The 16701-nt window shown below is 40.8% G+C and overlaps 2 protein-coding genes across 2 annotated transcripts in view; one reads left to right on the forward strand and one right to left on the reverse strand.

Annotated features, from left to right (window-relative positions):
- mppe1 (metallophosphoesterase 1) overlaps window positions 1-2423 on the forward strand; it is a 40117-nt gene extending 37694 nt beyond the window's left edge. The window contains exon 9 of the mRNA XM_053674679.1: window positions 1985-2423. Coding sequence (XP_053530654.1) covers window positions 1985-2101 — 117 coding nt within the window. The 3' untranslated portion in view covers window positions 2102-2423. The remainder of the gene's footprint in view (window positions 1-1984) is intronic.
- Window positions 1-16701, reverse strand: part of gnal (guanine nucleotide binding protein (G protein), alpha activating activity polypeptide, olfactory type) — a 108707-nt gene that overhangs the window by 3115 nt on the left and 88891 nt on the right. The window contains exons 10-11 of the mRNA XM_017452842.3: window positions 9419-9549; window positions 89-156 (exon numbers count right to left, since the gene is read on the reverse strand). Coding sequence (XP_017308331.1) covers window positions 89-156; window positions 9419-9549 — 199 coding nt within the window. The remainder of the gene's footprint in view (window positions 1-88; window positions 157-9418; window positions 9550-16701) is intronic.

Below are 16701 nucleotides of genomic sequence, written 5' to 3' on the forward strand. Positions count from 1 at the left end.
TAATTACACAAAAAATGACAAGTCAAGCTTTAGTAAACATTACTGAAAAACAAATGAGCAAACATTTTTGGAAGTATGCAAAGCGTACCAAAAATTCATCCCGGATGAAGAACTTGGCCCTGGTTACTTTTGGGTCTTCCCCAGCATCAGGGGTCACTGTGGATAAGAGCATGCATATATCAGCACCTGTCCTTTTAACTTTAGGACCATTTACAGTCCTACCATTTTCATTCTTTAACCTCTCACAGTTTCAAAGCTGCAGGAAGTATTTAACATATTTGAAGCTGAAGCGCCTTATATTTGTTTTATATGAATCACCCACAATATTGCAGAGTTTACAGTGAAAGTTGAAAGTTTGTGAACCCTTCAGGATTTTCTATATTTCTGCATAAATATGACTTAAAACATCTTCATGCAAGTCCTAAAAGTAGGTAAAGAGAACCAAATTAAACAAATGAGACAAAAATATTATACTTGGTCATTTATTTACAGATGCAATCAAAATTATTCAACCCCCATTTGCAAATCAGGTTTATTGTTAATATTTACAGACGTTCAGCTACTTGCAATGAACAGATCAAACAAAAGCAATTGTTTAACACAATGAATGCCAAATTCAGCTGAAAAATGATAAGTTGCATTTTCAGTTGAATTTGGGGAAACCACTTGACGCATTTGTTGTGTTGAACTATTTCAATTGCTTTTGTTTGATTTGTTCATTGCAAACAGCTGATAGTCTGTAAATTTTGACAATAAACTTGATTTGCAATGGGGGTTGAATAATTTTGATTACAACTGTATTAAAGAAAATTATCCAATATTACATAACCTGTGAGTGGCAAAAGTATGTGAACCTGAACAGCTTCAACTCTGGGATGTTGGTGGGTTTAATCACATGAAGGCCAGGACTTTGATTTGGCCATTCCAAAATATTAAATTTATTCTTCTTTAACCATTCTTTGGTAGAACAATTTGTGTGCTTAGGGTCGTTATCTTGCTGCATGACCCACTTTCTTGAGATTCAGCTCATGGACAGATGTCCTGACATTTTCCTTTAGAATTTGCTAGTATACTTCAGAATTCGTTGTTCCATAAATGATGGCAAGCCGCCCCAATCCAGATGCAGCAAAATACACCCAAACCATGATACTACCAGCACCATGTTTCATAGATTGGATAAGGTTCTTCATTCTTCAGGAATGCAGTGTTTTCCTTTCTCCAATCATAATGCTCATTTAAAACAAAAATTCTATTTTGGTCTCATCTGCCTATTTTTCCAACAGCCTTCTGGCTTGTCCACGTGATCTTTAGCAAACTGCAGAGGGGCAGCAATGTTCTTTTTGTAGACCAGTGGCTTTCTCTTTGCAACCCTGCTATGTAGACCATTGTTGTTCAGTGTTCTCCTGTTGGAGGACTCATGAACATTAACCAATGTGAGAAAGGCCTTTAGTTGCTTAGATGTTACCCTGGGTTCCTTTGTGACCTTGCAGACTATTACACGTCCTAGTCTTGGAGGGATCTTTGTTGTTCAATCACTCCTGGGGAGAGTAACAATGGTCTTGAATGTCCTCCTTTTGTACACAATCTGTCTGAGTGGTGGAAATCTTTAGGGATGGTTTTGTAACCTTTTTCCAGCAATAACAACTCTTTTTCTGAGGTCCTCAGAAATCTCCTTTGTTCATGTGTTGTGAAAATCAGACTTTGATTGATTTCTGTTTTAAAAAAAAACAGGGCACTCACTCACACTTGATTATTGTCCCATTGATTGACAACCCAGGTTTGTTGTTAGTGGAGTGGCTGGCCTTGTGTCCCAGGGCACCGTCATGTCTGTGTTACCTTCTAGCTCTCCCTTCTAGTTACTAGTCATGGTGTCATAGCTAGTCTTGATGGATTCCCTGCTTGCACTAACACAAAGTACATTGTCCTTAACCATTACTGGACTATAAACATACCAATTAATCTCTCCCTCTCTCTGTCTGTCAAGCTACACACGACCCTTTCTGCTCTAAGGACCTGCCCGATCCATCATGATGTCCTACTTCTGGTTGGAGTTCTCATCAATTGGAAGTCACATGCTGCTCTTGAGGATGGCCCAACATAGTGCAGCCTAAAGTTCATTGAGATGAGGATGGTACCACTTAAAAACCATAAAGATGGCTTTGGACCTCAATTCATATGAACAGTTATGCTATACTTAACTACAACTGCTATGATAGCTTTAGCACTGCAGTTGTCTGAAACAGTTTTGCACTCAAGTCTCCATCAGTGAACAGTGGATAAGTTTAACAAAACAGACTTCATGTAAAAACTGTAATGAATTTCCTGGTTACACAACAGCACTATTTGTTCATGTAGTATTAGCACATTTATAGAATAGATTTATTTATAATTGCACTAACTGGTGTCACCCAGATGAAGATGGGTTCCCTTTTGAGTTTGGTTCCTCTCAAGGTTTCTTCCTCATATCATCATAGGGAGTTTTTCCTTGCCACTGTCAACTCTGGCTTGCTCATTATGGAAAAATTCATACACTTAAAATCTATATCCTGAATTTATATATTTCTGTAAAGCTGCTTTGGGACAATGTCCATTGTTAAAAGCACTATACAAATAAAACAATTGAATTGAAAACACCTGACTCTAATTTCACCGTCAAATTAACTGCAAATCCTAGAGGTTCAGGATATGAAATATTGGATCACTTTCCTTAAAAAATAAATGGCAAAGTATAATATTTTTGTCTCATTTGTTTAATTTGGTTCTCTTTGTCTATGTTTAGGACTTGTGTGAAAATGTGATGATGTTTTAGGTCATATTTATGTAGAAATATAGAAAATTCTAAAGGCTTCACAAACTTTCACCACTTTAAATGTAATAAATGTAGTGATAATAGTGTTCCTGTCTTGTAGCTTGGCTATACATTTTGTTTATCTAACAGACAGGAGTTTGTCTGGTCATTTATTTACTGCATGCTTTCTGACTATTATGCTTGACATCTTTAATATAAATGTGTCTTTTAGCAATAATAAAAATAACTAGACCGGACCTTTTCCTGAAGAAAATGTGAGTGGTGCTTGCTGTGGCGAAACTGGGACGGGGTGCCAATACTTTTGAGAGCTGGTCAGACAGGCAGCCTATACTGTTTACAGACGGCATTGTAGGGCAGCAATGCTTTTTAGAGCCGACTGTGTAGGGCGCCAACACTTTTAGTGCTGACCGTGTAGGGTGCCAATACTTTCGAACGCCGGGCAGACAGGGTGCCAATACTTTTTAGAGGCAGACAGATCAGGCGGCAATACATTTTATTGAGCCGAATGTGTACGGAGGTAATACTTTTAAACATAGCTCATAGCACACCTCTCCTCAAAAATACCTTCGAGAGCTGACAGAGTAGGGCGCCAATACTTTCAAGAGCCGGACAGATAGGGCGGCAGCACTGTTAGAGCTGGCCGTGCGGGGTGCCAATACTTTTGAGAGCTGGCCAGATAGGGTGCCAATACTTCTGAGAGCCGAACAGATCGTGTGCCAATACATTTTAGAGCCGAATGTGTACAAAGGCAAAACTTTTAGAGCTTTCTGTTTAGAGGGCTAATACTTTCGAAACTCAATGCAAGTCTATGGGAAATTTTCCGAATTTGAGCTTCCGTACCGGTAATGCCGAGATTCCGATCGCTTCCAAAAGTCATAGCACACCTCTCCTCAACAAGCCGATCGATTTGACACCTCACTCGTCGATCTCTGACAAATGGTGCGGGTTATGCGCCGAAAAAAAGGGGAAGAAGAAGAATAACTAGAACGGTACATTTCCTGAAGAAAATGTGAGTGGTGCTTGCGTGGCGAAATTCGGATAGGGCACCAATACTTTCGAGAGCCGGACGTGTAGGGCACCAATACTTTTGAGTGCCGGACACGTCGGGCGCCAATACTTTCGAGAGCCGGACGCGTAGGGCGCCAATACTTTCGAGTGCCGGACGCGTACGGTGCCAATACTTTTGAGTGCCTGACGTGTCGGGCGACAATACTTTCGAGAGCCGGATGCGTAGGGCGCCAATACTTTTGAGAGCCGGACAGTTAGGGCGCCAGCACTGTTAGAGCTGGCCATGTAGTGCGCCAATACTTTTTAGAGCTGACCATCAAGGGCTCCAGTATTATTGAGAGCTGTCCATGCGGGGTGCCAATATTTTGAGAGCCAGCCAGATAGGGTGCCAATATTTCCAAGAGCCAGACAGATAGGGCGCCAACACTGTTAGAGCTGGCCGTGTACTGCGCCAATACGTTTCAGAGCCGACCGTCAAGGGCGCCAATACTTTTGAGAGCCAGCGAGATAGGGTGCCAATACTTCTGAGAGCTGAACAGATCGGGCGCCAAATCCATTTTACAGCCGAATGTGTACCGAGGCATACTTTTACAGCTTTCTGTTTAGAGGGCAAATACTTTCGCAACGCAATGCAAGTCTATGGGAAATTTTCAGAATTTGAGCTTCCGTACCGAGAATGCCGACATTCTGATCGCTTCCAAAAGTCATAGCACACCTCTCCTCAATAAGTCGATCGCTTTGACACCTCAACCGTCGATCTCTGACAAACGGTGCGGGACTAGTTACGCGCCGAAAAAAAGTGGAAGAAGAATAATTATAATTATAATAAGTATGCCGAATAACAATAGTAGTGCTTTTCAAGCACCACAAATAATAATCGTTATAATAATAATAATAAGTATGCCGAATAACAATAGTAGTACTTTTCAAGCACCACTAATTATAACTAGAACGGTATATTTCCTGAAGAAAATGTGAGTGGTGCTTGCCGTGGCAAAATACTGCCAATAATAATAATAATGCGAATACTTTTGAGAGCCGGCCGCTAAGGGCGCCAATACTTCTGAGTACCGGACATGAAGGGTGCCAATACTATTGAGAGCCAGACAGAAAGGGTGCCAAAACTTTTGAGAGCCATTGGCATCAGGCACCAATACATTCGAGAGCCGACGGTGTCGGGCGCCAATACTTTCGAGAGCCGGAGGCACAGGGCGCCAATACTTTTGAGAGACAGACGTTTAGTGCAGCTATACTTTTTAGAGCAGGATATGGAGGGCGAAAATACTTTGGAGAGCCAGCCATGCGGGGTGCCAATACTTCTGAGAGCCAGACAAATCAGGCGGCAATACTTTTTAGAGCCGGACTTGTATGGCGCCAATTCTTTCGCAACTCAGTGCATGTCTATGGGAAATTTTCCGACTTTGAGCTTCCGTACCGGGAATGCCGACATTCCAATCGCTTATGAAAGGCATTGGCACCCTACGCTTTTCGCAATAATGATAATGAGTCTTTATTGGTCACATATACATTATAGCACAGTGAAATTCTTTTCGTCGCATACCCCAGCATGTTAGGAAGCTGGGGTCAGAGCGCAGGGTCAGCCATGATACAGCGCCCCTGGAGCAGAGAGGGTTAAGGGCCTTGCTCAAGGTCCCAACAGTGGCAGCTTGGCAGTGCTGGGGCTTGAATCCCCGACCTTCCAATCAGTAACCCAGAGCCTTAACCGCTAAACAACAACTGCCTCAATAAGCCGATCAATTTGACTCCTCAACCGTGGAATTCTGACAAACGGTGCAGGACTATTTAAGCGCCAAAAAAGTGGAATAATAATAATAATAATAATAATGCTTTTCAAGCTCCACTACTACTACTACTACTAATAATAATAATAATAATTATGCACAATAACAATAGTAGTGCTTTTCAAGCACCACTATTCACCCTCTTACCCCGTATGTCCGAAAAACCGGCTTGTTCGTCTTTGATCTATTCCCGTAAGGACGATATACCAGCTTGTTCGTCTATGCCAAATACCCGTAAGGCCGATATAGCGGCTTTACAGTGTAAACGTTATCCCCGTAAGGCCAGTGTACCGGCATTACTCTGCTATGATTCCTTACTTATTTAATTATTATTTTTTAACCCGGAAGGTTGATGACGTCACGACGTGATTACGTTATTACGCCGGCATTACAAAGAAGATCCAAGCGTGAATATTGGTGTAATAGTAGAAGTGAACTAAAAATGCCAAAGCGAAAAGCTAATCGTGTTCCAGCTAAAGTTACACCAACAGTGAACACAGGTACATCTAAAACAGTGAAGAAAAAAAAAAGAAAACATACACAGTTACACAGGCGAGAGCAAGGATTCTAGATAGTGACAGCAGTGAAAGTTCAGGCGATGTTGAAACCGAAACCGAAACTGATAGAGACGCAAACTCTCCTGATTCAGACCCTGATCTGTCTTCATCTTCAGCATCAACCAGTGCGAGTGACACTGCAGGGGTCTGGAGTCATAAAGGGACCATTTCTGTGCATTCGTGAAAACACTACCTGCTGGTCTGATTATCACCAGAAACTTGACTTTTGGCGCTAAAATGCATTTATTTATTTATTTATTGTTTACTTGAATTTATTCAAAGGCATTGACCACGCTGATGCTCGTATGGTACTTCTAAATGAGTATAAGGATTTTAGCGAGCATTTTTCGTCATTTCTCTAGTTAAGAATTGTGCTCTAAGTGGAGTAAAAACACTGAACGGCTTCATTTTCAAAGTAATATTACACAAATACATTATAAGTTGTTTCAAGGCCTAAAAATGTTCAAATTAAAATGTTGATTTTGGGGCCAATTTTGGCCTGGGAACTCAGGGTTGGCGTGCTGTTTCTATGGGGAATATAGGGTTGTGGGACATAATACTGTGGGAACTAAGGGGTAAGAGGGTTAGGTATGCAGGATAACAATAGTAGTGCTTTTCAAACACCACTAATAATAATAATAATAATAATAATAATAATAATAATAACTAGACTGGTACATTTCCTGAAGAAAATGTGAATGGTGCTTCAATACTTTCGAGAGCTGGCCACGTAGGGCACCAATACTTTCGAGAGCCGGTCAGACCGGGCGCTGATACTTTTTAGAGCCGGACGCATAGGGCGCCAGTACCATCCGAGCCGACCGCGTAGGGCGCCAATACTTTTGAGAGCCAGATGGATAGGGCGCCAATACTTTTTAGAGCTGGACAGATTGGGCGCCAATACCGTTTAGAGCCGGACGTGTATGGAGGCAATAATTTTAGAGCCGGTCATGTAGGGCGGCAATACTTTTTAGAGCAGGACAAATCGGGCGCCAGTCGGACGTGTATGGAGGCAATACTTTTAGAGCTGGTCGTGAAGGGTGCCAATACTTTTTAGAGCCAGTCTTGTAGGGTGGTAAGTATGCAAGAGAACACTAGTAGTGCTTTTCAAGCACCACTAATAAATAATGTTTCCTATAACAATGCTGTATGCTCCTTCCAAATCTTACACACTACTTTAAAACCCAATATTAAGAGCATCATTGCAAATGTGATATTCAAAGGTAACATCAGAAAGGACTTTTTGAAGTAGTCTTAAAAACACACCCTTTACCAAAAGATGTTAAAATGCTGTTGTTAGCCTAAATGCAGTGAGTTTTAAAGTCTGAGGCCACTAGTGAAAATGCTTATATTTTGCATTCTGTTCTAATTTAATACAATAATTTTCATTACAAATTATTGACAACAACTTGAGTGAAAAGTAGAATCTTTGAAATATTTACATGAATTTTACATGAATATCATGGGCACAGACTCACCCAAACTGGACAGTTGAAAATTAGAAACAAAAATCACCTGGTCTTTTTCCAGTCTTCAACTGTCCAGTTTTGGTGAGTCTGTGGTCATGATAGCCTCAGATTCAAGTTCCTGGCTGACAGGTGTGGATGGAAATCGATGCTGTTCTGCTATTTTAGTGACTAAGGGAGTAATATGACTTTAATGACTAAGGGAATTTGGCCTATGTGTTACCTCATATTTATATGACTGTGACACACCTATATTTAACAAAGATTTTTTTTTTGATAAACCTGTGTTGTGTTTGCAACTGTTTGATATCCATGAGATCAGATAATTTGTGTGTATTTTTTAAAATAACAGATCAAAAGGTTAATAAAGACAATTTTTCACAGCCTTCTTTGCTCATATTTACCAATGGTTCCAATATTAGTGAAGGACACTGTAAATACCAATGCCAATATGGCTTTAGTAGGTCTGCTTACGCAACCATGCACTTGTAATCTGGGCAGAATGTGGTTTGGCATTGTCCTGCTGGATGGCAGCATATGTTGCTCCAAAATGTGTACATATCTTTCTACATTAATTGTGCCCTCACAGATGTGCATTACCCATGCCATGGGCACTGACACACCCCATACCATGACAGACACTGGCTTTTGGACGTGACGCTTATAACTTGGATGGTCCTTTTCCTCTTTGGCCCGGAGAACAGAGTGGCTGTTTTGTCTAAAAACTATTTGAAATGTTGACTCATCGGATTACAAAACACAATTCCCCTGTGCTACTGTCCATCTCATATGAGACCAAGCCCAGAGAAGTCGGTGGCAGTTCTGGACAGTGTTGATGTATGGATTCTGCTTTGCATAGTAAAGCCTTGACTTGACAGCAGCAAATGGTGTTCACTGATAAAGGTTTACCAAAATATTCCTGAGCAGTATATGCATTATAGACTCATGACGGTTTTTAAGACAGCAACTTCTGAGGGATCAGAGATCACATGCATTCAGAAGTGGTTTTCGGCCTTGCCCTTTACGCACTGAGATTTCACCAGATTCCTTGAATCTTTTAATTGTATTGTGTACTGTAGAAGGTGAAATGCCCAAAATCCTACCGATTTGCTTTGGGGAATTGGTTGACTTGGGCAATGGGTTGTCTTTGCTCTTGAAGGACTAGGCCCTTTTTGGAGGCTCCTTACATACTATGATTAGATGATTGCATCACCTGTTGCACATCACGTTCTTATTTCAACTTGCCACATTGCTATTAGTCCTAAATTGCCCCTGTCCCAACTTTTTTGGAACGTGTCGCATGTATCAATTTAAATATAAACGTTTATCTTCACAATCGTATGCAGTTGATCAGGTAAAACATCAAATACCTTGTCTTTATACGTTTTTTGTTCAAATACAAGTCAAAGTACATTTACATATCACTCCTCTTTGTTTTTATTAGCATTTTCAATACTGTCCCAACTTTTTCGGAATTGGAGTTGTACTTGAGTACAACTCATCTCTCATCTCCTCTGATCTATCATCAATAAGTTGTTGCTACCTGTTTTTTGGATGATTAAAAACCAGCAGACATTGAGATTATGAATTATGATTCATTGTGCTCCCTGCATTTATTGTTACAGTGTTTTTTGTGTTTTGGACAAAATTGGATGTACATTTAATTTATTATTTAGTGACCTAACTCTATGCCATATAACCGTTTTGGGACACATTCCAAGATTTCTCTCCAATTAGATATTAAAACAAGCATTTAGAGTACTGAAAAGGTGCTACCATCAGGTGGGACTGTATAGCGAGTATACTCAGGGAAGTAATCTTCAAGTTTGGATTTTCCAGCCAGGATCTTCTCTGCCAGCATGTCCTGTTTGTTCAGAAAAAGGATCACTGAGATGGTCCGTAAAAACCTGCAGGAGTCACAGAGAGAGACACAGTCAAGTACTCGTACACACCCACAATCTTTCTTTTCACTGCATTTCCACCAGATGGTGTAATACAGCATGATACGGTTATTCGCATGTATCCAAAGCTACCCTAATGTACCCTAATTGAGTATCTGTGTCAGTTTGAAATTGAATAATCATTTCCGTAAAAGTAGCAGGGACTCTTTGGAGGTTGTGGAGTGGCAACATCAATCCCCATACAACTATTAAATGTCAATGCCAATATGGCTTGAGTCATGATTTGATACTGCATGTTGAAATATTCACTTTTGAAATAAGAAGTCTGGAAGGGAGCATGCCAGAGATGGAGACTTGAGTTATTACTTAACTTAAGTAGCACATTTTCTGACTTGCGATATGACTAGTACCTGAGATTAAGACTCATGACATTTCAGGCTGGATAAAAACAATATAAAAAACTAAAAAATTATTTACTTTTCTGAATTTACATTCAGCTTTGTCTGTCAGTTCCATGATGGCCATGCTCAATAGTTTATTACAGTGCTATTCACATGCGGCTTACAGTGGTAATGTGCAACTCCAGCAAAGCAGCGAGGTCATTAACAATATAAAGTGCCGTCAGTATATCAGTATTATCAATATTAGTATCCTCAGTATAATCACTCAAATTTCATGAAAACACTGCTAAGCAATTCATTTTTTCAGTGTTTTCATGAATACATCGGTATAAAAATATTCACCGCCACTCTTGTACAACAGTAGCATCTAATATGTTGTTTGCCGTACCAAAAGCTATTCTGTTGCACAGTTTTGAACTTTCAGTGCCTCACCATTTTGGAAGATTTTACTATTTTGTTCTGTTTAAGTACAAGGCTAAGTTTATTACCCAGCAGTAAATACTTAAGTAAAAATTGGGATTTCCTCTCTCATAGACCAAATGCATTAACTGCATGCGCACAAAAAACATGTACTTAGTCCATCTGAGAGAATTTCAATCAAAGTTTGAAAGTCAAAACTGAAAATTCCTTCAGAATATAGTGCCAGGTGTGGGAAAGAAACTGGCCATTTTGTGGTATGTAGCCAGCGTTTCAAACCAGAGGACTATAAGAGGGACATACAAACAGAGCTGATGAAAATCCAATTAAGGAAAATTATAAAAAACAAACAAACAAACAAACAAACAAACAACAACAAAAAAAAAACAGTGATCCTAGCAATATTTCCAACAAAAAATAACAGAAGCTCCTGGATTGCCTTCGCAACCAGAAGTAAAGAGCCTGTTAGCTAACATAACTAGATATTTTATCATGAATTGCTGCATGTAACTGCACTTATTGTAGGTAATAGTTTTTTACAAACATATGTTAGTAGCTAATGTATATATCTGACTGTTTTTCATGTAGCTGTCTTGCATGATGTAAGTATGGTACTCTTACTCGAACAACAAGTCTGGATATTGCTGTTCAACAGCATATTAAAAGAACTCTTGCTAACCAAAAAACCAGAGCGTGTCACGTACTTGTCCATCCTGTCATCTTCATATGTTATCAAAATAACCAAGTAATTCCTATTATTTAAATAATTCCTATTATTTATTTATAATTCCTAGTAATTAAAACATTTGTGATTTGTTATAAACAACAAGGGGGCAAATCATATTATTTGATATTCTGATCAAATATCTTTGCTGTTAGATTTAGTATCGAGCAGAATTAGCAACTGGTATAGATTTGGTTAAAAAATACCTATTTTGAGAATTATTGTTGAGAAAATAGAAAATAGAGGACACAATATATATCTGAAAATGCAACTCATGTCCCAACAGTGCAATGGAAATATACTAATTAGGAGTTCAAGCACGAAGTGCTGAAACCCTATTGTTTTTGTATGGATTATTATTATTATTATTATTATTATTATTATTATTATTATTATTATTATGCCTTATAACTGATAGTGCAGACCAAACCGTAAGGCCTAGAGACTTTAAACTTTGAGGGATGGCAGTACTCCTATAGTCTACAGTGGCACTACAGTTATCAAACCAAATTTTATTTTTACAAAAATGGATGTAACTTTTAAATGTTTATCACAGACTCAAGCGTCAGATCATTGGCTCAAAGAATCCTTGGATTAAGACAAGCAAAACATATATCTCCGATTTCATTGCAGTCATGATTAATTTTTTTATAAACCTACTTTTTGAAAAGTTATTCAAAGATTTTTGATAGACCAAATCTTTCACATATAATGCATCAACGAATATGACGGTGAGCACGCCAAAATGAACATGAGGTTATATCTCTGCAATGCTTTGGTGTATTGACACCAAACTTGGTTTATGTCTTATAACATCCATGACCTGAGGGTACATTTGCCGTTTCATAACAGCCCCACCTACTGGTCACGAGATATATAAACATTTTTGCTTATAACATATGTACAATTTGTCCTAAAATCATGAAATTTGTATGTTTAGATTCAGTAGGATATACTAAGTCGAAAGATACCAAATTTAACCATATCAGCCATTTTGGGCATTGGCCATTTTGAATTGTGTGTTCGACCAAGTGAAAGTAATTGATGGTCAGCAAGTTCAGCCCAACATTATGATCTCCTTCCCCTACTTTGAAATTATTAAGGATAGGTTATATCGAGTTACACAGGAAACCTGAATTAAAGAAGAGACGACCCGACCCGACCCGAAGAGCCATCAGAAAATGTTATTCCCGGTGGCTCACCATAATCCCATGGCTAGGCATTTGGGTCAGGACAAAACACTAAACTGTCACCTATTTTAAAAGGTGGATGTGAGGATATCACTTTGTGTTAGTGCTGGTGGATTATGCAATGTGATACCTGGAAGCAGTTCCTCTGCGCAACATAGCATGTAATGTTGGTTTTTTGCTTTTGTGTTATCTCCCGACTCGGAATACAGAAACAGATCCTGACTGACCAGGGCATGATGTTTATTTCAGGGACTATGCAAACTTTACAAATTACTGGGGATTAAAATCGATTTGCACCAGAATTTACCATACACAGATGGATGGGCTGGTCGAAAACTTTAATCACACACCTAAAATAAGATTAGTAAGTTTGTTTACGATGATGTGCGTAATTGGGATAGGTAGCTTGAACTCCTGTTATTTACAGTACGAGAGGTCCCGCAAGCCCCCACGGGGTTAACCCCCTTTTGAATTATTGTGCATAAGCCTTGCGGTATCTTAGACATCAGTAGGGAAAACTGGGAAGAGAAACCTTCTAGCAAAAATGAAATTCAACTCTAAATTACTTGTGGTAGGGCAAGTGGCAAGGACCCTTTGAGGTCACACAGTCAGTCAGAGAAGTGAACAATGAGGTCAGGCAAACAGACAGAGGCAATGCACTTCAAATGTACCATCTCAATCTTCTGAAACCCTGGAGAGAAGCAGTTCCTGTCGGTGGTTCCTGAGAGAGAGGAGCTAGAACCAGAGTTGAGTCTAAAAAGTGTGGCCCAATTCACCCTGGTCCCCAGTGGAGACCACCTCTCACTGTACGCCTAAAGGAGGAAGTTCCTCCTTTAGAAGAACAGAGCAGGATTTACAGTCACTATTTTCTCATACCGAAGAAGGATGGAAGTCTGCATCCTATTCTGGACCTGCATTGCCTGAACTACATGCTTGCGAAGTGCAGGTTCAAGATGCAGATGTAGAAAGACATTCTATCACAGATACAACCAGGAGACTGGTTTGTCATGATGGATCTGAAAGTCACTTATTTTCACATGTGAAATGTTCGGAGACACAGGAAAGCTCCTCAGGTTCGCTTTTGGGGGCAAAGTGGAAACAACGATTTCAGGTGTTTCCTTTCAATCTAGCACTGGCACCTCGCACTTTCACAAAGTGCATGGATGCTGCTTTGGCTCTGCTGAGATTTCAAGACTGAACTACCTCAATGACTGGCTGATTTTAGCCCAGTTGGACCCTAGCTTGGCAGCTAGGACAGAATTTTCGGTCATTTGCGAGCATTGGGCCTCAGACCAATTTTCCAGAAAAGTGCGCTTCTACCGAGGCAGCAGACTCATGCTCAATGCACGCACAACTGTCTCCTGCTTGTGTGAAATCTCTTCGCGCATGCCTGACTCATTTCAGGTTAGGTCAGAATGTCAATGTTTGTCTGTGCCGCAGGCTGCTGGGTCTCACGGCAGCTGCCTTACTCCCATTGGGCCTGCTTCATATGAGAGCATTCCAATGGTGGGCAAAATCTACAGGGCCTCGTCCATCCTGGCCTGCTCACTGTTTAGTAAGGGTCTTGTGCGGATGGCTTCAAGCTCTTACTATTTGGAAACATTTCTAATTTGAAGAGTTCCTATGGGAGTCTTTCACCAATCACTTTGATTGGAAAGTGATTATGACGGACGCTTCACTGAATGGCTGGGGCATGATCTCGGGAATGATGGTCACCCAGCCTATGCAGTCAGAAAGGGCAGACATCTCTCTTGGCATATAAATTGCCTGTCAATGTTTGACGGTGGTGTCAAACATAAACCGCCAAGGGGGATTACGGTCGCACTGCATGTCTCTGCTAGCACGTCATATTCTTCTCTGGGCACAAAACAAGTTTCTGTCTCTGTATGTACCTGGTGTCGCCAATCTGGCAGCGAGATCCTGTCTAGGCAATCCTGTCGAGGCACTGACTGAGGTCCGGGGAATGGATGTTGCACCCTCAGGTAGTGAACCTGATATAGCAACATTTAGGTAGAACAGAGGTGGATCTGTTCACTTTGAGTGAGGCAGCCCGGTGTCCTATTTGGTTTTCTCTGTCACACCCAGTGCCTCTGGGAATAGACGCTCTAGCAGATGCATAGCCGAGGTCATGTCTGTATGCGTCTCTCTACAGGAAGCCTCCCCTTGGGAGATTCCGGTCAGAGATGATCTGTTAACACCGATGCAGTAGAAAATTTGGCATCCAGGGATGTGGAAGCTTTGTGTTTGGCTGCTGAATGAAGTTCTTTGATCAATTCTGGGCTTTCTGCTGGAGTGCAAGAGACTATTCGGAATGTCTGGGCTCATTCCACAAGGAAGTTGTATGCCCATAAATGGAAGTAATTTGCATTCTGGTACAGGGATGGTAAGGCCTTTCCGTCCGGCTAATGTGCATTCTTGGGGCTTATCTACAGTCTATCTTATTAATGTCTCCGTCTGACCCTATGGAGTCCGCCTCTGGAAAGATTTTGACTTTTAAGGTGGTGTTTTTGATGACCTTGACATCTCTCAAGTGCATCGGTGACCTGCAGGCTCTGTCAGTGAACACTTCCTGTATGGATTTCGCTCCTGGTTTAGCTAAGGTCTTTTTACAACCTAGACTAGGTTATGTACTTATGGTTGCTTCCACTCATTTTCACCCTCAAGTAGTGGTTATGCAGTCGTTTTCTCCTCTACTTTTCATGTCGCAGACTGCATAGGGTTTGCCCAGTAATAGCTTTGAGGATTTATGTTGATCGTACCAGCCAGTGGCATACAACCCCAATTCCAAAAAAGTAGGGATGCTGAGTAAAATGTAAATAAAAACAAAATGCAATGATTTGCAAATCTCAAAAACCCATGTTATTCACAAGAGAACATAGAAAACATGTCAAATGTTTAAACTGAGGAAAAAATGAGGTAATTTTGAATTTAATGGCTGCAACACAACTCAAAAAAGTTGGGACGGGGACAACAAAAGGCCGGTGTTACTAAAAAGAAACAGCTGACTGAACATTTTGCGACTAATTAAGTTAATTAGCAACAGGTCAGTAACATCCATCCATCCATCCATCTTCAACCGCTTACTCCTTTTCAGGGTCGCGGGGGAACCTGGAGCCTATCCCAGGGAGCATCGGGCACAAGGCTGGGTACACCCTGGACAGGGTGCCAGTCCATCATCCAGTCCAAGCCACCGTGCGCCCTGTCAGTAACATGATTGGGTATAAAAAGAGTATCTTACAGAGGCAGAGTCTCTCAGAGATAAATATTAGATGGAATCTGGATGGAAGCATTGTTGCTCTAAAACCTATATATACCTTTCAGCATTGATGGTGCCTTTCTATATGTGCAAGCTGCCCATTCCATAGGCACTAATCCACCCCTATGCCATCAGAGATGTAGGCTTTTGAACTAAGCACTGATGAAAAGCCGGCTGGTCCCTCTCCTCTTTAGTCTTCTTTATTTTAGAGGACACGGTGTCCATTGCTTCCAAAAAGAATTTCACATTTTGATTCGGCTTCCCACAGTACAGTTTCCCACTTTGCCTCAGTGCATTTTAAATGAGCATTGGCCCAGAGGAGACGGCGGTGTTTCTAGATCTTGTTCACATATGACTTCTTCTTTGCACGATACAGCTTTAACCAACATTTATGGATGGCATGGCGAACTGAGTTCACAGACAATGAGTTCTGGAGGTGTTTCTGAGCCCATGCAGTGATTTCCATTACAAAATCATGCCTGTTTTTAATGGAGTGCCGGAGGGCCCGAAGATCACAGGCATGCAATACTGATTTTCACCCTTGTCCCTTGCGCACAGAGATTTCTCCAAATTCTCCGATTCTTTTGATGATATTATGTAGTGTAGATGATGAGATATTCATAGTCTTTGCAATTTTACGTTGAGGAACATTATTCTGAAATTGTTCCTCATATTGTAGATGCAGTTTTTCACAGATTGATGAACCTCTGTGTTACAGCTTCAAAGTTGACCAAGGAGAAGGAAGCAGGCAGACAGAGGCAGGCTTAACACTCCGGTGCTTTATTACTTTTTTTGTTTTAGTGTTCTCTTTTGGGTCTCATAGCGAGAGACACACACACACACACACACACACACACACACACACACACTCTGCTTGCCGTCATGTTTTCTCTCTCAAGGTGCGTGCCTTTCCATCTTTTATCCTCGCCTCGAAGCAACAGAGAATATTCATTAGTAAAATTTCCCCACAGGAGTGCCCTCCTTACCACTCGCCTTCTCTGGCTCCTCCCTCCATTCACAAATCAGCACTCATCTACGCCCCCGCCTCCACACTCTGCCCATCTTTACTTCTGAAAGACTCTGCCTCTCTACGATACTCTTTTTATACCCAGTCATGTTACTCACCTCTTGCCAATTAACTTACTTTTCCACCCTTTTGTTACCCTGTCC

Source organism: Ictalurus punctatus, chromosome 23, assembly GCF_001660625.3.
Source record: "Ictalurus punctatus breed USDA103 chromosome 23, Coco_2.0, whole genome shotgun sequence".
Taxonomy (NCBI): Eukaryota; Metazoa; Chordata; class Actinopteri; order Siluriformes; family Ictaluridae; genus Ictalurus; species Ictalurus punctatus.